The 23,320-nt window shown below is 38.3% G+C and overlaps 2 protein-coding genes across 3 annotated transcripts in view; one reads left to right on the forward strand and one right to left on the reverse strand.

Annotated features, from left to right (window-relative positions):
• Window positions 1–173: 173 nt before the first annotated feature.
• On the reverse strand, window positions 174–22,689 carry LOC101847477 (ras-related protein Rab-40B). Its single transcript, XM_005092864.3, has 6 exons — window positions 22,042–22,689; window positions 12,666–12,726; window positions 12,077–12,137; window positions 10,463–10,540; window positions 8,783–9,005; window positions 174–8,160 (listed from the first exon to the last, which is right to left on the reverse strand). The coding sequence occupies exons 1-6, from the start codon at window positions 22,244–22,246 to the stop codon at window positions 7,922–7,924; spliced, it is 867 nt and encodes a 288-aa protein (XP_005092921.1). The 5' UTR covers window positions 22,247–22,689; the 3' UTR covers window positions 174–7,921.
• A 130-nt stretch (window positions 22,690–22,819) lies between these two features.
• The window catches only part of LOC101847708 (active regulator of SIRT1), a 15,809-nt gene continuing 15,308 nt past the window's right edge, over window positions 22,820–23,320 (forward strand). The window contains exon 1 of one of the 2 annotated variants that reach the window (XM_005092865.3): window positions 22,820–22,988. In XM_005092865.3, coding sequence (XP_005092922.1) covers window positions 22,946–22,988 — 43 coding nt within the window. In that variant the 5' untranslated portion in view covers window positions 22,820–22,945. The remainder of the gene's footprint in view (window positions 22,989–23,320) is intronic. The other variant, XM_035968366.1, reaches the window with a different exon arrangement.

A 23,320-nucleotide genomic window follows, 5' to 3' on the forward strand; every position in this document is an offset into this window, starting at 1 on the left:
AAACCTAGGAAATAGACAGAGGGGCAGATGTAGTATCAAGCAACTCAAAATAACAGATTCTTTTTTTCAGAACTTGGAAAAATATGTTTTTTAGAATTCAGCTGTGTAGCTAGGCAACTTGAATACATGTAACATGTACATGGACAAAGAAACAAAAGAAAAAAACAAAAGTCTTTTTCTATACAAACTTAACTTTTTATTTCTCATCCATAACAGTCGCTCATCACCACATAAACAGAGCAAAAACAGAGGGTATGACTCAATAGATGGGGAAAAAGGCTTAAAACTTTCAAGACACCCACAAGGAAAGGACACACATACATGCACACAGAATTAAGCACCAGTTAATGTATCAGATCTATTGTTGTACGGGAGCCTTAAACATGTTCCTGTTTTGAACGTGGGCGTGTCTGTATTCGTGGGTGTGAATGTATACAGCACAGAGCACAAGAAGGCAGAATAGGGGGGGTGGAGGAGGGGGATAGAGGGGAGAGAGAGACAGAGAGAGAGAGAGAGAGAGAGAGAGAGAGAGAGAGAGAGAGAGAGAGAGAGAGAGAGAGAGAGAGAGAGAGAGAGAGAGAGAGAGAGATATTTTATAGAGATTTTGCAAGTGTTTCAGCTTCTGCCTGTATTCAGGACTGGGATAGTGTTTGAGAATGCATGTGGTTATGAGAGTGTGGGCAGGTTTTTGTATGAGCGTATGAGGTAGAGCAAGAGACATGACGTTAAAACAAATAGAGCAGACAAAAGACGATAGACTGGGAGAGAGCACAAAAGAGAAAGAAAGGGTGGAGTTGGAAGAAACAAAAAAAATTGATTATTTGGTCAATAAAATTTAAGAAAACTTACCAATTTTCAGGAACAAATTTAATTACGATCATTAAAACTATTGACACCACACACGTATGTAGGGAGCAAAACTCTGGGGGAAACACCCCCCCCCCCCCGCCCCTTTTTTTAAAAAGTTGATTTTCTGGAAAAGAAGCATCCCCTACATTATCATCCCAATCCATATATCGAATTATTAATACTTATGCAAGAACCTGTAGACAACAAAGAGTACGGTACATATCTCTTTATACCTCATGCATATTTACAAAGATGAGAAAAGAAATTAAGACACCAATGAAGAGTATTTGAAGAAAGAAAGACGCACACACTCAATAGTTGATGAGCTGCAGTGCCATACAGGAATTCAGCACATAGAGAAACAGAGTGAAACAGGGGCACTCTTGAGGGAAAAGAGGGAGCTCATAAGACGTGGAGAGGGATGACAAGACATCGCTGTCACTGAATGGCTTCTGGCAGAAACAGCACAATCACTCTGTCCCTGCCGTGACTCTAAGGCAAGGGACCAAGCAACTATCCATGAGCCAGGATATTGATACTGTCAGCTCTTTTAACTCCTTTTGTACCAAGATTGATTAACATGTTGTTATAAGTGTAAAGAAATGCACCAATACATGAGTGCACAGCACAGAAGGAGTTAAATCAAACCAGAAACCAGTAACCCCATCTCACACAGATAACTAAAGTTAGGTTCCCAGTGTACAAAAAATATTGGAAAACTGAAGGAAACATGATTTAAGATTTAACCAAAAAAATATTGAGAAGACTAAAGATTCTGTATGGACAGGAAATAGAGGACCTGTGAGAGGTGTGACAGTCTTAGGCTAACAGCTTCAAATGCATCAGAATATTTTGACAAAATGGGTACAACATTAGCAAAACTGTGAGCCACTAACAAGTCAATGCTTTGGTTGAGCAGACATTTGAAAGGGTTCAGTAAAGTAACAATTACTGTGAAACAAATATTTAAAAATTCAATATAAAGATATTTTCAACATGGACAAAACAAAAATGAAAATTAAATTTGAATACTTACCATAAAAATAAATCTTTGCAAATACTAAAATTAATTTTTTTAAATCAAATTTGAAAGGTTGAATCTCAGTCTCAATAAGCAAAGAGACCAAAGTCTACTCATAATCAATCAATCTATCTATCCCAACAGACAACCAGCTATTCTAAAAGAAAAGGTGGGGGGAATTAAAGGTCAGATTCAGACAGTAAACCCATCTTCAATAAATTTAATAATCATAAATTAAGCCAGTCTTCAGAGCATCATTTTTTTAAACAAAAGAAGTTGTCATCCAAAAGGGCAACCAGAAATTAACCTTGGATCAGACACAATTAAAACTGCCTTCCCAAATTATGCTAATTGACAAACGAACTTGACACAATTATAGGTACACAAATTGAAGCATTTCCTTAGATTGAAAATGAATAGAATGTCATCATGCACCAACAAAAAATCCCCACATGACTTTTCCTAATTTACAACTTGAAAAATAAACCCCCCAAAAAATATAATGTGCCTGCTCCTGAGAAAGAAGAGTGGAAGTGAGTAAAAGAAGGTACATTTGATGAAAAAGCTGGAAGAAAATGTTAACTGTTGAGAAAAAAATCCAATTAATCAAACAATACCAAACAGAAGCAAAAACAACAGTCACCACGTGTTTCCCATAAAAATAAAAAATAAAAAAACAATCAAAAGTCTGCAGGACCCAAATAGAATCATCAGAGCAATGTTCAAAGAAAACACACATACATACATACATACACACACACACATATAATATAATATGTAATTTTGGCAAAATAATTGTTAAGCTGCTGCTACACATTCACAGTGGAGTATGTATACAATAAATTCCCAAGTACCAGATGCTGAGACCTTTGGGCTTATCTTTAAAACAAGGTTCATTGTAACCATTCAAAGGCAAATGAGAAAAAAAATCCGAAATTTTGACACATTGTGCATTCAAAGAGAAAGCTTTTGAAATGTAGCTGGAACGTCATCTCAATGGCGTCGGTTGTCTAGTGGTTAAGCAGTTGTGCTCACAACTGCAAGGTCATCAGTTCGAACCCTGAAAGGGGTCCGATATTGTGTCCATGGGAAAAGGCACTTTACACAAATTTCACTTCACCCAGGTGCTTATTGACATGGTGAGCTATATGACATAGGTGCATTTCTCATTGCTTGATGAATGAATGTTTGTTACCATCCATGTTGTCATAGACAAACTTATTATACACTTACTCCACTGTATTGCCCATGCTGGCGGCCATAGGCAATGCTGTATCATATTCTTGGGGTGGGAAGTCTGTTTTGATCAATGCAGTTTTAAGAAACCGTCAGAGGGAGTAGGTAGAGCCGCGGCGCCAGAAATGCTGGTACTTGTGTAAATACTGATATGAAAATATTGTCTTCATCAACACTGACCATATAATTTTTTTAAATACCAAAGCCAGATAGAAGACTGGCTCAAATGCATGTATGCACACACAAACACACTCACACACACACATACATACACACATGCCAGTACTCACATATGCACGAACACATACAAAATGTTACATAAGATATTGACAGTCAACAAGCAATCAAAGAGTTCAGATCAATAGAAGTATGTACAGTAAAAGTCGAAATTGAGGTGTTTTTTGCCATGGAGAAGTGAATTCTTCAAATACTCATACCACTCAGAGCACTCTCTCTCTCTCTCTTTCTCTCTGCCACTGTCAACAAGCAGGGGTTCAAATTGCTTCTGAAGTGACCTGTTCAGACGTTAATTGGAGCAGATTATAACTGGCCTCTGAACAAAAGAGAACAGAACAAAGAACAAAACGTTACCAGGAGAAGCAATTCTCCTATCAAGCACAAAACTATAGGAACTTAGAATCTACAAATCACTATCCCAGAGACAGTTGCAATGCAAAAAAGGAAGAAAAGTCCTACAAACACTAAAAAATCATAGGTATTTAATTTTAAAATTTCACTGCACAAAATAAAATTGGACCTGTAGTAAAACTAACCAGGACCATACGAAAACTTCTCTGAACAACTTTATCGTTATTAAACGAACATCACTTGCGTTCAACAGGAAGATTTTAACTATTTCACAACAAATCAAAGAAAGGAAACATCGTTCCTCCAACTAAAGAGGGCAATCAGAACAAACTATGTCCCAACCTTTGGGTCCGACGTATTGCTGAAAGATGCCACAAGCAATGAAATGGTTTGTCTGCATGCTTTCTGAAAGTTCCTAGTCTCTCTCCACAGCTGCATCACATCTGTGACCAATCAAACTGAGATCGTATTCAAGATGGTATCTAGTCAAATCATCTGATCTCTACAACTTTGAATACGTTCAACAACGCAGGAGAGCGACTAGTTATATAGGAGCCAGAGAACCAAGTTCTGAAACACACGAAGCTTTAGCAGCAAGGAGAAATGACTTCTTTCATCCCCCGAGGAGAGGAAGAGAGGAAAAATGACTCCTTTCATCCCCCCAGGAGAGGAAGAGAGGAAAAATGACTCCTTTCATCCCTCGTGGAGAGGAAGAGAAGCAAAGGCGCAAGGTCAGAGAAAAGAGTTGTCAAAGAAGTTGTTACACTAATGAGCACCCTGCTAAACAGTGTAAGTCATTCCAAAGACAGAGCACTCCATCCCCAGCCATATCCTTCGGCTGAGAAGGAAAGTTCCAGCTGATGCGATTGAGAAGAAGCAGGAAAGTTCCAAGAAGGAAGAGAAAAATACTTTTGACGTAATCCTGATTTGATCCTAGAACTTCTACTGAGCAGATCAAGTCACCGACAATAGGAAAAGTGACTTCTCGCACTTGACTTTCAGAGTACTCTGTGCAGTGGTAAAGAAATAAAAGGAACAAAAGTATACAAGGTAAATAACTGGCAGGTGTAAACAACATCACCCACAATACATTAAATTAAAGCATAAACTAAGATCTAAGAAAAACAAATGGCCAAATAGATGGAAATTCAATTTAAATAATGAGCACCAAGTCTTTACTTGAGGAGAAATGAGATTACTTCTATAAATATCTGCAAATCAAAAAGATTGTATAAGTTTTACATCCCTCACCATTAACACAATGCAGAACATTTAAGAAGCAGGCCAACGCCAACATGAACTGACTGTAATACAGCATCCCAGGAGGCAGACAAAGAAGATAAACATACCCATGACCAAATAGAACTCCCGTCCTCTCCATGCAAAGCAAAGAGTTTGACAATTACACCAAAAATAGCACTCATAAATCAAAGAGGAAGACCTTTCCATGAAGAATATATATATACAGGACCTGTATGGCCATCATTAACCACTACCAGTAGGAGAAAAGAGAACGCAAATAAACCTAATACCCCTCCATAAAAAAAGACAAAGCTAAAATACTTGAGATGGGGATATGAGCAAGTGAAAATATAAAATCAACATTTCTTCTCCCAGAAAATCCTCTAGAAACTACAATCTTTCTCCAACGCCCCCCCAAAAAACGACTGAACAATCATCTTTGGAAACATTGTACACTGAAAAGTTCTGATGATGCCCTTCAAGCCTTAAGATAACACTGCACAGAAAGGTTTGTTTTTTTTATAATTCACTTTCTGCAGATAGTACCAGCAGCGTACAAGCAGAAAATGTGAGTCAGAACAAGGAATCAAAGGATGAGGAGAATAAAAACCAAGCAAGGTCCATATGGTTTTGGAGAAGTTCGGCAAAACTTTTTCAAGGGTTCATCATCCCAAGACATAAAACGCTTGGAAAAAAAGGAAAAGCTGGAGATGAAATTCCAACATGGAATTCAATTGAAAACTCAGAAGTAAGATTTTAAACAAGAGGAGCCTAAAAAAGGCCCCAGTTCTAGGAGCTCAAATTAAATGATGCTTTCAAAATTTCAGACAATTCAAAACAGTTCGTTCAGCTCCAAACCTATCTGGTAGTTTGCATTTGGCCATAACCATTTATTTTTCTGATTAAATCAGAAAACAGACCATGAGACTGCCAAAACTCATAGCATGGCGCACAAGAGTACCTGCACAGCTGAGGCATTTGGTTTCCATATATTCTGAGGATGTAGCAATTTTTTTCCCTCTTTCCCATTTCACCTCATAAGCTGTATTCAAACCCTCACTGCCAGAGCTGCAAATCTTAACGAATGTAAAAATTTCATCCCTTAAAAGTGTTTGAAAAAGAGCAATAAATTATTAAATATCCAGGTGTACACTGGCAATATCACATACTAAATTCACAGTTAATATCCAAAGGCATTTTCTACTGAAAGTACTGTGACACTCAGAAGGAAATGAACCCAGCAAAATGTTCATACAAATACTATTCAAAAGATACCAGCAGCCATAACTAGTTTTAGCATGAACTGACGTGATGGCCGCTAGCCTCATGAACTGTGGGGGGAAATCCCAAAAATTTTAATTAAAAAATGAGACATGGCTCAAAACACCAGCATTTTAAAACCCACATATTATCTCTCTCACAGATGCACTCATATACTAACAACTAGACAAACTTCACCTCAAGAACTCATGTAACGAACAGGCAAACACACAGAAACTCAATACGATTATTTACATTAAAATTACAAGTAAACAAAAAGCACAAGTTCAACATGGTAATATTCAAAGAGTGGAAAGAACAGGAGTAAAAATGGCCATACTTCTCTTTTAACTTTGTGGAGAAAATGCTTGCTGAAGGTTTAAGTATAGCTGTCATAACAAAATCCTCAAGCCCCACATTTTCTGTCCAAGCACTTCTCAGAATCTCAGCCTAGTCAGTTTTCAAAAGATATACAGCTGGACACAGATAATATGAACGTGTAAAACTTGAAATCATGGTTAGTTTATACAATATGCCAGTCCCTGAGAGAACCGCTTTATTTTCTTTGTATTGGCAACACTGTTTTCTCAAAAACCCATACCCATTGGTCAAACAGCTCATCTTGAAAAACCTGATCAAATTTTTTCTCACAATTGTCATCAACTCAACTCTCCCTGCACACACGATGGAAAACAACATACCCATCACCAGCGAGAGTATCAGATCACCAGGCTTGCCCCTACACAATCGGAATACACACACTGCTGGTACCCAGACGCTTTATCACACATTACGTTCAGTGTGCATAAGGTACTAGAACTTCCTTAAATCTAGTCATGAGAGGGAGGATGCTGGGTGTTGGGTTGTGATTGAAGAAAGACAGTATAGCGCTGCATCTGGCTGTGTGGTGTGTGAATTATGTTTGTGTGCATGTGTGTGTGTTTGTGGTTGTTTGATCATAAAAGTATGGAGCTCTCACCAGTGTTGGTCATAATGTTATGATCATGATCTTATGTAAGAGCAATTTTTGTTAGTCATAAGGCTCATCAGCAACACTCTCTACCTTTTCTTGCTTCGACACTGAACAAGGTGCAGATGAAATCACAGGGTAACTTGGTCTTGACTTCACAGGATGGTTGGACAGATTCAAAAAGAGATGTGGCATCACTCAAACAACAACACTGTGTGCATTGAATCTGCTAAAGTAAACCCATGACAGTGATTTATTTTCTAACCATTGTACCATCAGTTATTTCCCCTGATTTTTTTTCAATATCCCTCTGACATTTTATTTATCATTTCCTAAAATTATGGATGTGTTGAACACATTTGCCAATTCCTGACGTGTTTGAGTTATCCATGCCCGACTATACTTGGAAATGAAACCCTGAGAAGATACAGTAAAACCAATAAAATAATTAATAAATAGCATTTGAATAGTCTGTGCTTATATTTAGAAAAAAAAACCTTTCAGATCAAAAACTGTGTCTGCACTGGTCACGGCATACTGTAGCAATGACATGCATGAGTGCTAATCTAGAACGTGATGAAACAAACAGTAAACAAATAAGATGATTTACAACATGATGAATACTAAAATCTGTTATTGTACTATTTTAAGATAAAACTGAGCAATTCTTTTTTTCCTCCAAAAATACAGTAACAACTATTTTCACTCCTGAACTCTCCAGAGATAATAAATATGTACAGGACATGTACAGCCCACTAGCTGATAACACAGCTTTTCCGACAGTTCATGGGCGGAGACTCGCAGGGGTTGAGATACTTGACCTTCTTGTGCTTGTCACGATGCACAAAGCTGAGCATGCGCGCACGCGTCTTGTTCGTCAGCGCGTATGACTTGAGGTGGGACTTGATTGAGTTGGGCAGCGGCAGCTGCTCGATACCGTAGATTGTGGTGCAAGACACCACGGTGCGGCAGGCCAGCTCTTGCAGGCTCAGCACTGGGAACAGCAGAAACCATCAGAAAAGTAAATAATCAGAGGTACAATGAGTCCAAAAGGTAAAGTGCTTTCGGTTGCCATTAATTAACATTTGTAAGGTTACACAGACAGACCAGTCCGAGTAAGATCAACTTCTTCACGACAGATACACAATTATTAAATTTCTTTCAAAGTGCCATTTACTTTCACTGTGCTAAGAAATACTTTTAATTTCACCTTTAGTATCTCTTTCTAAGTAAAAAAAAATGTTTGTAGTCAGCTTCATACAAATAGGGGCCCCAAGACTAATACCTGCAAACAAAATTCTAGCAACACACCTGACCATAAACCTTCGATTTTTTTTTTTTTTGGATTTTTTTTTGCATTGGAAGCTTACTAAAGAGTACCATACTAGGAATCTCTGAACCAGCTGAGCCACTGAATTCTTTAAGATCACAGAACAAAGAGTTTTAAATTTTCCAAATTCAAACAAATAACCTAAAACAAGATGCTACATAATAAAATTATCTGACTGCCTTAATTTCTACCATGTCATTATTTTTCATCAATAGGTAAATGAAAGTTATAAAATTAACAACAAATTTATTTTTTTAAATTACCACACAACACACAAAGAATCTACCTCTGTTAAATCCAAAAGGACGACTCATGCCATTTCTTTTCAGAGCCAGGCGAGACAGCTCAGCAAAAGACTCTGTCACATTGAAATCACACAGGGGGCTAACTTCGAAGAATGCCATATTGTTCTTCTCAGCATAGACCTCAGCACAAGCTTCACTAATCTGTCGGCGAAATGCCAAGTGAAGGCGATTGCCAACCAATATCTTTGGTACTCCTGGGGCATGCTGGAGGGAAAAAATTGAAATACACAATTGCTGGAAGATAACATAAAACAAAGAAATCAACAAAAATAACAGAGAGTCAAAAATTTTTTTAACACATTTGCCAGATATTCAGGTGTGGAGAAATGACAATGAACACACATGAAAACAACATTTGAGAAATTCAATCCAACCCATGTGACAGGACTGGGCTCAATTTTATTGTCAGCCATATTACAATTCTTCGTTTTATTTCTGGGGAACATTTAGCATCAGATGTAATTACATACTTGATATTTGAATTGTTGAACTTGTTTGATCTTTTCACCTTTGCTTTTGAGATTACTAACACTTTGAATCATAGCTGAATCAGATTTTCTGAAAATATGTCTCAAGCGACCTCACCCCCTCTTGAAAAACAACTGCTTGGTCACTTTTCCTCTCTTCTTTTGTTGTTACATTTTGTGTCTACTTGGTTCACTAAACTTTTATAAATGAGGTCATTTGTAACTGAACAGAAATGAGATTTTAAATGTGATTAGAAATAATACTGCATATAGTACTGGAACCTCAAGAGGGAACACACCTTCAAATCACACAGTGACATTTTAAAATGCACTTTTCTCAAATCTTTATCTTTGAAAGACCATTCATTACTAAAATCTTTAAATCTGAGCTACTAATCAAGATAATACACTGAAACTTTCCAAGTATGTGCAGATTTGGTAGTTACAGGTACCTGGCTAGTTATATTGGAGAAAATGTACTTAATATTTCAGAAATCTGCATTTGAAATTGATGTTGCGTTTAAAATTGGTATAAAAAGGGACATTACTTTGAAACCCCCAGAAATTCCAGAATATTGGAAGTTAAGTATACAAAAAAAATCAGCCTATAACTATTATTATGAACTTGATATTTATTAAAAAATTAACGTTACGCTTTAGGTTTTCAAAATTTTAACAATTTTGTTAAGTATTGTACAATTTCAATATGGCCACCGGTGTTACAAAACACTTTGGGTTAAACTGTTTTTAAACATTTTTATTTATTTCTGGGAGGGTACCACATATTTTGAGGAAGTTTGGTTTCAAAGATGCATAAATAAATAACGAAGATAGCTTTTCTTGGTAGCAAGACCCCTTAAAACTGTGCCGTCGCCATGTCTGATGTTATTTGTATTTTCTCCCAATCACTTTGAGACCATGACTTTCTTCTGGATTTCTAAGGAATGTTTCACTTTAGTACCTCCCATATAACAATATTCAAAATATAAAAACACATTATATTCAGTTATACAACAAAAGAACAATCCCTACTCAGATGTTGGCTTTATAGGGTACATTTCAAAGAGACTATTTACCTTTAACAAGCTTACTTTTGAAATTGCAAGGACAGAGCAAATTTGAGGCTTTTGATGATTATCTTTCATAAAAATATTCAAAATTCAGAAGATTCACAAAAAACAAATGTGGGAATACCTCATCTATTTCCTTGATCCATCTGTCAATTCCATCAAACGACCATTTGTTGGTGATGTCATACACCAACAGGATACCCTGAAAAAGAACATACAAGGGAAAAGTGTTGCTGTTTGGGACTATATACCTCAAAATATAAGTGTATAACGTGACTATTTTTATATTTTATGCTCTTCTTTATTTTTGCACTCATAAGCAATATCATCATTATCAATGTATATTTTAAAAAATATTCTCTTCTCTATTAACTATTTATTCTTTGTAAACAGATAGAAAAAAGTCCAACCCATTAACTTGCTTGCGTTAGACAATTAAGAGTCGCTTACCTTCATAAGTATCAAGAAAATAAGGCAAAAATCCAGCCCTTTTCTAACAGCTTAAGGACAATCCTAAGACACAAATTTTGATTCAGATTTTAAAATCATTTGTTCAGATCTACTACTTTTGATATGAACTTAAAATATCAATCATTCAAACCTACTATTTTCGATCATATACTCACAAGAAAGGTTAGTAGTAGAGGGTTTTTACGGTGCTCGCAACTGCATAAGGTCATATGAGCGCCAAGGGGTGGGTGTCAACAGAGAAGTCCTTACAGGGAATCAGACTTACTCTGCTCACCTCTCTAGCTTTAACAGCACAAAGTCTGCTTCGACTATCAAGGCACCCCAGAAACAGCAGGTCACAAGAGTGTGACAAACATACAAAAGTAGAGGAAAATGACAATAGTAAGGATTAGGAAAGAAAAAGCAGCAGTTTCCTGCTGCAGATCAGGCACAGTTATGAGCGTCACATGATGAATCAGCCCATTTACAATTCTACTGTGCTTGAACGAGAAATTTCCCTCTTTTGGGAATGGCCTAAAGACACTACAGTCAGTGGCACTGCCCCGGGGGGTGCGAGAAAGGTTAGAAACGGATTAATTTAAATGTCTTGTAAGTGATAACTTATTGTATTCTGCTCTCATCATGTGACCAAATCACAAAAAATGAAAGTTCTTTCAGTTGGGACTAAATGCACGTCTATGTGTGAAGTAGTGTTTTCAGTTTTTTTAGTCAAAGTTTTATGCACTTACAACACAATTAGGCTATATAAGTGTCGAAGATCAGAGGTTTTACAAGAAAGTAACAAACACAAAAAAGAAGGAGGCAAGATCAGAATGACAGATATAGGAAAGAAGGAGCAAACTACACCAGAGCACCTGCCAACAACCCGTTTGTGAAGCTGTGTAAAACCAGGATATTTTCCATCAGAAGCTTAGGTGCACTCATCCTGTAGGTTCGGGGGGGGGGGGGGGGGGGGGGGGGATTGCGTGCCCAGGGTTAACACATGATTATAAAGCTCAAAGACACACAATTTGACATATTCGTGCTGTTTCCATAGCATGAAGCCTTAAGAGATGATACATGTCCTGGAAAAGCTGGACAGTCCCACCCTTAATGGTACCCAAACCGCAGTGGACACAGGGAAAGGTTTAAAAGTGTCTTTCTCATAGACATACCTGCAGGCTAAAAATTGCAAACAATGGAATCCACAAACTCTAGATAGTATAAGAATTTACAACTATAATGCCATGATAAAGAGTGAAATAAGAAACAGTGAAAACTACTGCACCTGAGCACCACGTGAATATGACCTAAGGATTGTGCAGAATCTGCCTTGTCCAGAGGTGACCCTAAAAAAGAATCAAAATAAGAAAAAAATCACAACCAAATTCTAAGGTTCACAGTAGACCTGTATACGACCAGCCAAAAGTCTATTTTTTTAAAAATTACATTAAAATTACACTAAAATGTGTGTGTGTGTGTGTGTGTGTGTGTGTGTGTGTGTGTGTGTGTGTGTGTGTGTGTGTGACATAGATTTCTCAGGTTTTTTCCGTACATGTACATGCATGTGAGAAAGAGTAAACTAATATCGCAATATGTAATACAAAAGAATACAATGACAGGAATGAAAAACAAACATGCATAATACATCAAAGTAACTGCAAAACACAACAACAGAAAAACAGTTCCATCACAGCATAAATAGATATTACCTTTTTCCATTACCTTCCCTTCATAATTCCCTTTATTTGTATTATAAACCCCATCTTTCCCATACCACACATACACACACACAAACAAACACACACCCACACACACACAAAGTTCAAGCTGATTCGTGTGATGAAGAGAACAAATTTTTATACAAAGCAACTTACCATAGCTGCAGTTTCACACGTTTACCATCCAACAATATCGTGGTAGTTTTGTAGTCGATTCCTAAAACGAAGAAAGAACAAAATTACTTAAATTAACTACTCTGACAATGTTTGCCATAGGAAATCTGAAAACTGAAAAAAAGAACTCTAAACGATATCATAGCTGAACCCATCCGAAGTGAAATTGTAGAGAAGCAAAGATTTTTCACTGCCTCTTTTGACTAATTTCACCTGAGGCAACATTTCCAGTTTGGGCAATGATAGGAAAGGGAAAAAGAGAAAGAAATATATTTTTAAAAAGAGGGACAAAAGTAAGTGTCCCCAGGTTGAATCAAATCCCATAGATTGGTCCAGAATGCACTCAAATGCAATTCATTGGCAGTTTCAGAGAAAGCTTGCTTGAAAGTCTTCTTGATCAAACAGAGAAAGTAGACTGGTGTCTCAGCTCATCCTCTTACACCATCACATATATTATATTCCATGATATATTGTGAGCCTTTCCCTGCTCCAAGCCTCATCCATCCTCGTACTTTCCCTAGTATGTCTCTATTATATCACTCAATGCTGCCCACGTCAGAGTCATAACATGCTGTGATACATGAGAAACAAAATCATGAGGCATGGCTTGAGAAAAAACATGTTCTACCATTGACCAGATCAGACGAAAGGTTTCAATTGCTTTGTGTGAAACCTCTGTCTCATTTTCCTTTCTAACAGATTAGTTAACACTTCAAAGCCATATATAATTAATATATTATTATATCCCGTTTCCTCAGTCGGCAGCAATATTTATTTTTTTATAACCACTGGCTTATTTTTGTCAGGGAACCAGAACTGCAACCATTTATCAAGATTTACATGATGAAAAAAGAAAAACTTCCTTTCTCAACAACAGGTAAAATTACAAGCAGAAAAAATATGTTAACGTTGAGAAAAAGTCATTCCTACTTCATAACATTGTAATGCAAATAAATTTTAATTTTTTTTATGTATCATATCAAAAATTTGAAAAACCCTATCAAGTTGTCTCACATTACCAGCCATGGTCTCAAAGGGAGACTGAGTAAAGAGAGAATCAATTCCAATAGGCACAGAATTTTTATTGATTTTGTCAGGGGACATAGAATAACAGAATAACAAGGGGGGTAAATGTTATTATTTCAAAAAAAGCAATTAACCAAGAATGCTATACAGTCAAACCTGTGTAAGACGGCCACTCATTGTCAAGAGAAAAGTGGCCGTATAAGACAGGTGGCCGTCTTAGGCAGGACTGATCAAGATGAAGAAAACAAACATTTCCTATACGAGGTCCCAATCAAAAGTAGCTGCATTGTTGTTGTTTTTGTTGTTGTTGTTGTTGGTGGTGGTGGTGGTGATGGTGGTTTGTATTTTGTTTGTAATTTTATTTTTATTGCTGATTTTGCACAAGGCTGACAATAAAATGAAATGTATCAGACGATGAAGACCGAGTGCCATGTTTAAAACAAACACATGGGTCGCCACCACTCAGAGAATGAGCAACGCTTCTGTCACAAGTTCATGTTGACGTCCTTTGTTACTTTGTTACAGACTGGGTAAACAGTGACCACTCATCTCACTTACGATTTGTGTACGAGTTCTGGGCGGGGCTAATGGGTTATGAGGGATCACACGCTTACCTCACCAGCAGCTGAAAATTGGTAGTTATTGGTCAACTGAGGGAGGGGCCTACGCAACATGATCGGTTGGAGGGACTACCTAACAACAACGAGAGGTGATTGGATTATGACGGCTCGCCCACAACGCCAGGGGCCAATGCACAATTTATGGAAAAAAAAGAGGAATGGAGTCACTAAGGTGGCCGTCTAAGACAGGTGTTATTGCTTAGTGTGATAGGGGTTGTGTGTTAAAATATGGTGGCCGTGGCCGCGTTGGACAGGTGCCCGTTTTATACAGTTAAATTATATAGAAAAAACGCAAGGGGGGAAATGGAAAGTGGCCGTTTGTACAGGTGGCCGTCTTATAGAGGTGGCCGTCAGGGCAGGTTTGACTGTACTTGCATAAGTGTCTAATATCATATTTTTCAACGACATATTTTTTGCAGTTAAATCTTCTTTCGTGTCAATAGTTGATTATATATCATGAGGAGATAGAATTAATGTCAACAAAAATTCGAAAGACAATGCAAGTTAAGCTAAACAGCATTTTTTAAACTGTAAACTGTTTGATAAAATGACTACCAAATTTCAAAATGAGATAATCATTTGATGATCATTTATTGAAGCTGATGCTGGGTGAACATTTACTTTTTTCCACATGCCATGTCGGGCAACTAACATAAATTAATATCTATTTGCCCAACTGTAGTAAAAAAAAAAGTCAACTTGCCCGTTTTCAAACATGACAACCATTAGACTGTCTATATCAAGAATGAAAAAAGCTGCAAACAGTACTGATATGTGATATAAAATAATAAAATCATGTGTTGATATGTTAGTACATGATGTAATCTGCCTTAACATTGAATACTTTATTTTTATACTTTTTTCTTTTTAATTATTTCATGGATGAATATGACGTATGTCAGGAAGCTTTGTGGGCAACCATGAACTTATACAACATCAACGCACACCTGAGCAAAGTCTTAGCAGAGTTATACAACAAAGCTACGAGCCCAGTTTTTTTCAACAACAACATTGGGGAATGGTTCTGAACAACAGTGGGAGTACGCCAGGGTCATTTGCTCTCACCCACTCTTTTTCAATTAACATTTTCTTGAAGAAGATCATGACAGATGCACTTGAAGATCACAAAGGAACAATCAATATTGGGGGCAGAACGATTAATAACTTACGTTTTGCAGACGACATAGTCGGCCTTGAGGGACAAGAGCAAGAACTAGTCAGCGTAGTAGACCGTCTTGAAAAGACCTCCACAGCCTAAAGCATGGAAATCAGTGCTGAGAAGACCAAACTGATGTCTAACAACAGCAAGAACATCACAGTGGACATCCAGGTCAACAACCAGAGGCTTGAGACCGTGTATGCAGCTTCAAATACCTGGTTGCAATAGTGACAGACGAAGGATCACCTGAAATAATCTCCATAATAGCGCAAACTTCAGCAGCAATGACCAAGTTGAAAACCATCTGGAACGATAGAAATATCACCATCAAATCAAAGATCAGACTGATGTGTTCCCTGGCCATGTCAGTATTTTAGCATGCATGTGAAACCTGGACCTTGAAAGTAGACCTTGAAAGAAGGATCAAAGCCGTGGAGATGAGATGTTTCCGAAAAATCCTTAGTATCACATAAAAAGATCACATCAGAAATGATGAAGTCAAACAACGAATCAAAAATGAAATTGGACCATATGCTGACCTTCTCACTCTGATCAAGAAACGCAAACTGCAATGGTATGGACACATCACCCGTTCATCCGGCCTTGCCTAGATAATCCTACAAGGCAGTGTCCAGGGAAAGAGGACTGGAGGCAGAATGAAAAAGAGTTGGGAGGAGAACATGAGGAAAAGACAGGCCTGGAAATCTTCAAAAACACCCAGACAGACATCCAGTCTACTGGATAGGTGAAGGTGAAGAAGAATATGACGGCCAAACACAAATTCTAAAACATTCTCTGTTTTCATGATGTGTTTATTATGTCTGTTCTTCACTCTCCTGGCTCTGTCATCATCTTTCTAGGGCAAGTGTCGCATTGTAGTCCATAACACTTGGCCTTTATATATATGTGCACCAACATGGACAGGACATCTGTATTGAGCTTTGGTCTCCAGTCAGATTTGAACCACTTCATGGCTGAAGAAACTTTTTCTACACTAGCTGTGGACCAAGGAAGTGTGAACAGGAGCTCAACTTGATGAAGTAGAAGCTTCTGAAGTCTTCCTGTCTTTCTGGGTCTACAAGTAACTGGCTCCAGATGGTTGATGGCCTTTGGGCAGTTGGCCACTGGCATTCTCTTTATCAGTCCTTTGAGAGCAGACCACTCCTTAGTTCGTGCCTGCCTGATGTTGCAGCCACTCTCCTCAAGGGAATCAGCAAAGTGGTCCAACAGAAGACGTAGGTCGTCAGTTCCAAAGTCTGCCAAATCTTCAGCCTTATCTGGCCAGTCTCTTGGGGCAAGCAGCTTTGATGCAGCCTTTAGTACTTGATCAGACTCCTGGCAGTTGAAACGCTGAGCACGAGCATTGTGCATGGCATCCAACACTGTTTTCTCGTTTCTGAAAACTGCTCAGTAACCTCCTGATTGAAATTGTTCAGTTTAATGCCATCAAAGCGTGGCACAGGCTGACACTGACAGTGTGTCGTGGTTGGTGCAGTGACTATAACTATAATTAGGTACACAGTGAACATTTTTAATAACAATAGGCTTAGCTGTTCTGTAGTGGATTAATAGCCGGAGGTTTGCCAATGTCATCGATAGATGCCACCTCTCTCAGCATTAAGAGAATATTAAAAAACAATGACTGCCTTGTGATAATAACTTGCCTGGTCGCGCAGGTTAAGCAGCCACTTTACCTGCCCGACAGAGGTGGTTACCTGCCCCGGGCAGTCGGGCAGTCCTTAACGTACACCCTTGAGATGTAGATCGCCTAGCCTAAATGGTTTCCACTATTTAGTTTTGAGTCATTTCGAGAATTGATTTTGAATTTAGTGGCTAGTGTCCACTGTCCACCCACTGTGTCTTTCGGGTGTGCTGCTACAATGTTTGGACGGAAAAAGCAATTCCTAAACGTCAGTTGTGCTAGGGCAGGTTAGCTGGACCTGACAAGTCATTATTCATTATATGTGACGACACACATTAGAACAGAGACGATGATTTTATTTGAGATTAAGATGTTACTTAATGAACTGAACGTAACAGCATCACACTCTGACGTAAACCCTGTATGGTGCCCACCATTTGACTTAATTTGAAACAAAAATTAAGGGCAATGTAGAAAAGTTTGCATGAAGATCCACTCTCGACTATAGCGGATAGCGAGACTGGGAGACTGGTGTTTGGCACTTCATTTGGGTGCCCATGGTGAGCATGATTTGCAGGGAAGTTTTTAACAAGGGCAAAGAGCGGCTGTCATGACATTGCACAGTCTAGATAATGATTCAAGTCTAATCTGTTATAGAGGGATAGAAATAGAAGGCTAGTGCGCTGAGTAATTTATGCAAATTTTGCTTATATTTCACGAGTGAAACATCAGCTTACGCCTATATTTCACATGTGAAAAGGATTTCTGTTACCAGAAATGCAAAGCAACAAACAACTCCATTATATAATAAATTACTCCGTCTTAGTCTGTCTCTTAAATTTTATAAGGTGCGAGAATCTAATACCACAGAAAAAAAACTAACAAAATACAGAATTAATTGCATATTTCTCACTTAAAATTACTATATTATGTGAGTAGTTTGAGGGGAGGGGTGTGTTCCTCTCAGTCTCAACAATGCATAGAGTCTACAACACTTGGCTTTCCTTTTTTTAGGCGGTTGCTTATGATTCATCAATCATCAATGCGAAATGTTCCTCATATCATCAATAAAATTTAAAAACTACAAAACTAATTACTAAACAGTTTTACTGTCTTAAGAGTTAGTCAACACCAACTGTGCAGTTAGTCAGAGACAGACTTGAACTAGACTACTAAGCACAGTTAATCAGAGACAGACTAGAGCTAGAAATCTAATATAGATCTACATCTAGATCTGAAGTGAGAGACAGCAAACTGGGGATTGACACCAAAACTAACGTACAGATATTATAAAAGTTAAAGGAAGAGACTAGCCGTACTTATGATGGCTAGACTGGGAGGCTAGCCGCACTTTATGACAGCTAGACGGCTGGGCTAGCCGTCTTATGAAGTTTTATGATGGTTAGACTGACAAACAGCAAAAAATAGGCCTACTGAATTCTAAAAATGTATTCAGTTTGCAATACCTAAAGTAATTCTTGTATTTGAGACGAAACCAAAAGGTGCCTTGCTGACAGTGCATTCATTTAAATATGTATTTTAAACCTGAATAATTACTAATGAGACCTGTGTACTCAACAGGAGGTTTCTAATAGGGCCTAAAACAAGTACCGCTAGACTGGCAGGCTAGCCGTACAATAATGATGGCTGAATTGTAAATAAAATTTTAGTTTGCAATACCTAAAGTATTGTATTTCAGACGAAACCAACAGGTGCCTTACTGACATGCATCATGTAGATTCTAGGCTAGTTTTAAACCTGAATAATTACTAATAAATACTAAAATAGAGATCTAGAATGAGACCTGTGTACTCAACAAGTTTCCGTCAATAGGGCCAAACCTAGATCTAAGTACGGCTAGACTGGTAGGTTAGCTGTACTTAAAAGTACGGCTAGACGGCTAGGCTAGCCGTACTTAAGGCACAACTAGACATGTCATAAGTACGGCTAGCCACTTCGATAGTCTAAATAGTATATTATTATGCCTGATCTAGTTTAGACAGGGCTCCCCTTTTCAGGCAAACTTTTAAGGTTCCTTTACCCTTTGGTTTACTTGAAGGGGTAAAACCCTTAGGTTGTTTTAGAAACTAAAAGGGTAAAAGTCAATATCTCATAATTTTATTTTTGCTTGTAAACATTTAACTCACACGCACATTCACACAGACACACACAGAGTGACCATGATTATGATTGAATGCTGATTTTTAATTAACTTAAGAAATAAATGAGAAATATTGACTAGTATTTACAATATCCATTTGGAGGTGGGAAGAGTGGTGGTGGTTGAGCAGTTGCGCCTATCAAAAATAAAATTTAGAAAGTTTCAAAACCAAAAGGGATCAATTCCAACTGTAATACATCAGGAAAAATAGACCTACCACCCTATGAAATCTAAAGGTCAGGATCTCAGTGGGGGAAAAAATTAGGACTTGGAAAAAAAAATTGGGATCAACGACAAATCACCTTAGTCACTGCCAAGCTGACTTTAAAGAAATTTCCAGGGGTGTCCATTATTATCCATGTATTATAATGTATATTCCCTCTGCGCGCGTGTGAGTGTGTGTGTGTATGTGTGTGTGTGTGTGTGTGTGTGTGCGTGTCTGTGTGTGTGTGCGTGTCTGTGTGTTTTATCATTACTTTTTTAATCCTGAAGTATTACGTCAAGCTCTCACAGTCCAAGTGTTTTACACGCCCCCCCCCCCCCTTCCCAGATAAGTCCCGAAAGACGCTTCAACTTTAACCGGTGCGCATGATCTTAAACTGACCCCGTCAACGAACGGTACCCAACTCACGCGGGGAACTCACACGTCGAAGTCATGTCACGTGGTGCGAACGCGTGATTGAAACAGTTTTACTGACGGGTCTTGATGACGGGCCCGACCAACCAGAACTCGGACAAAGCATGTTTTGGCGAAAGTAGATCTTGAGAATGTCTTTTAAATCGGAATGCCAAATCAATACTACTTCCATTATGGTTGAAATAACACCTGTGAGCAACTTAGATCCAACACAACTTTTGGTGAGTCAACTACTTAATTCGACATAGAGACAGACCCCGTTTAATCCAGTTTATCCTCACCCCGGGTGTTCAAGTCATTGTAGATTCTAGATCTAGAACTATCTCTAGATCTAAGATAAGATAATCAGTGTAGAGTGTAGGGTAGGTGGGCTAGGGCCGCTAGGCTAACGAAGGCAAGGCTAAGAAGCTACTCTAATAAATCTACATCTAAATCTAGATCTAGATCTAGATCTAGAATCTAGATTCATTCAAAATTAAAGACTTCTCTAGATGGTAGTGGCTATTCTCACCAGGAGTGAGAATAGAAATACGATCGACCTCTCACCCCGGGTGAGACTTGCCAGCGTGTAGGCTATTCTCACCCGGTGTGAAACAAGACCTGTTTTTCCTAATTTCGGAATACTTTCTATCGATGTGGATGATCAAATGGATAAAGGCAAAGAAAAGATTACGTTATAGCACAAAAGTAAGCTAATTTTATCGACTACAAAGATGCTCTATGGCTATTTCACTCTTCGAATCCAGCCGAACTACGGGGGTCACCATTTTGTTTTGCCCGGAAGTTCTCGCAAGATCTACTCCTCCCCTCTTCTCTCTCTCTGTCTCTTTCTGAATACTGTCTATCGGTGTGGACGATCAAATTGACCAAAACAAAGTTAAAAAATGATGTTAAAACACAAAAGTAAATTAATTTGGTTGTCTACAAAGGTGCTACGGCTATTTAACTTTTCGAATCGAGCAGAACTACGCGGGTCGCCATTTTGTTTTGCCCGGAAGTTCTCGCGCTACTCCTCTCTCTCTCTCTCTCTCTCTCTTTCTCTCTCTCTCTCCACTGCCCACAGACAAAATTGTACGCTTTTAGTAGGCTAACAGTAGTAATGGAACATTTGTTCACGGCACAGAATTCTATAATTTTTCTGTTATCACAGGGTAGAATTCTGTGGTTTAGGGTGAACGCAAAATTGGTTGGCCTAGGTCTAGGCTATAACGGTGAACGCGCACCAGGTGAGAATAGCCAAAAGACTCGCCTGCACTATTCTCACCCGGGGTAAGAATAGTCTAGGTGGCCTCTCTAGATATAGACTAGATCTAGATTTTTCTAAATGGAGCGACTACGTACACGGTAACTGGGCACCTAGTCTCAGTATCTATGTGGTAACCGGGCACCTAGTCTCACCTAGTCTCAATATTATTATATCTACGTACACGGTAACCGGGCACCTAGTCTCAGTATCTACGTACACGGCAACCGGAATGAAAATAAAATCAATATTTGTCCTGTGCTGTCACTTGCAGAAAAAAAATTTAAGAAAGTCATAGAAGCGTCTTATCAGGCTCACCATCGACATCGTGACCGGTCAGTGAACCTGTGCAGGCGCATCACATGAGTACCGGTTGGGGTCACTAAAGTCAAAGTCTGTGCGCTGTAAAGTAGGCCTAGATCTATATATACTATACTATATATATATATTAGTAAGGCTACGGAATGGTGGGATCATTAATTTTTTTTTAAAGTAAAAGGTACAGCCGGGGGAGGGGTGGTGATGAAGGTAACACTGGATGAAAAAACTGAACTTGGAGTTCTGGACTACCCGGTTACCGTGTACGAGATAGAGAGACTACGTGCCCGGTTGCCGGTTACCGTGTACGTAGACTGTAGATCTAGACTAGATATTGAGGCTAAATGCCCGGTTACCGTGTACATGACGCTGAGACTACGTGCCCGGTTGCCGGTTACCGTGTACATAGATCTAGACACTGACACTGAGGCTAGGTATCCGGTTACCGTGTAAGTAGACACTCCGTTTTCGAAATCTAGAAAAAATCTAGATTCTAGACTTAGATATTATTAGTTAAGTTTGTCAAGTTGAGAAAAATGATAAAAAGCTCACCGCTGCTTGCATATCCGTATGGAGACTCAGATGCCCCATCATCCATTCCAGACAATAACTCTTCCTTTCCAACATCACTGTCCCCTACTAGTAAGAATTTCAGGAGATAATCGTAGCATTTGTCCCTTGGTCTATTTGTAGTCTGCAGGGTTCGCAAGGGCGAGGGAGAGGATGCAGATGATGTCGAATTCACAGCAGCACACATTGTTCATAAAACAGTTGACAACTAAGAATCTACTTAATATCTATCCATCTTCTCTTCGATAAGGTGTTGAAGCCATAACCAGAAAACTCACGATACTTCCTTTGCTTCGAGTCTGCAAATGAAAACCTAAACACAAAACATGTCAGCAGTAGACAGCACAGTAGGCCCAGTTGTTTTGATGGCCATCACGGACAGAATCTTACTTCTTAGAGACTTCCGGTTTTTGGCACCAATTACATCCGAAAAATAGCCTAGGCTATCGTGCGCGACAAAATAATATTTTGAAGAAAAATTCTGATACTTTCACCTTTCTTTGCTTCTGTAAGGACATGTAAACATACAGAAAAAAGTATTGTGATTCAAAAAGAATTGTTTCTAAATGTACAAAAGTTCTGTCCTAAACCAGTAATATTATTATAGATAGATCTAAAATCTAGATCTAGATATCTAGATCTAAAAATCAACCGTAATCAACGGGTTTCGAATAACCGGTGTTTTACGGTGAAGGATGAAGATATCCCTCTTTAATGTTCAAAAACAAAAACGGCAGAACGCAAAGATTTGCATTTACACTTCCGGTTCCTAGTTTCATTTCTGTTTTCTTCATTAGGCCGAGTGTCTATGAGTTGTGGAAAACTCCCACATGTTTGGTTGATTTGTGGTTGAATTATCGCCTCCAGCTGTGTCAAAATATTAACAATGTCCATAGATCTTGTATCCAGAAGCCTTGACCTTGATGCAGGTAACGAAATAATAATAATAATAGAGACTCTAGATCTAGATATAGTTCATATAGATCTAGAATCTAGATCTAGATATAGATCTAGATCTAGATCTAGATCTAGATTAGATCTAATAATTATCTAGATAAAAAATTTAGATCTAATCTAGATCTAGAATCTAGATCTAGATTCTAGATCTAGATTATATCTAGAATCTAGATCTAGACTAGAATCTAGATTTAGATCTAGATATTATAGATCTAGGCTGCTCTTATTGGCCCACATGGGCAAATAAGCTGGGGCTTATTGGCCCACATGGGCCATTTAATGCGTTGTTTTTTCAATGTATTTC

Source organism: Aplysia californica, unplaced genomic scaffold (assembly GCF_000002075.1).
Source record: "Aplysia californica isolate F4 #8 unplaced genomic scaffold, AplCal3.0 scaffold00054, whole genome shotgun sequence".
NCBI lineage: Eukaryota > Metazoa > Mollusca > Gastropoda > Aplysiida > Aplysiidae > Aplysia > Aplysia californica.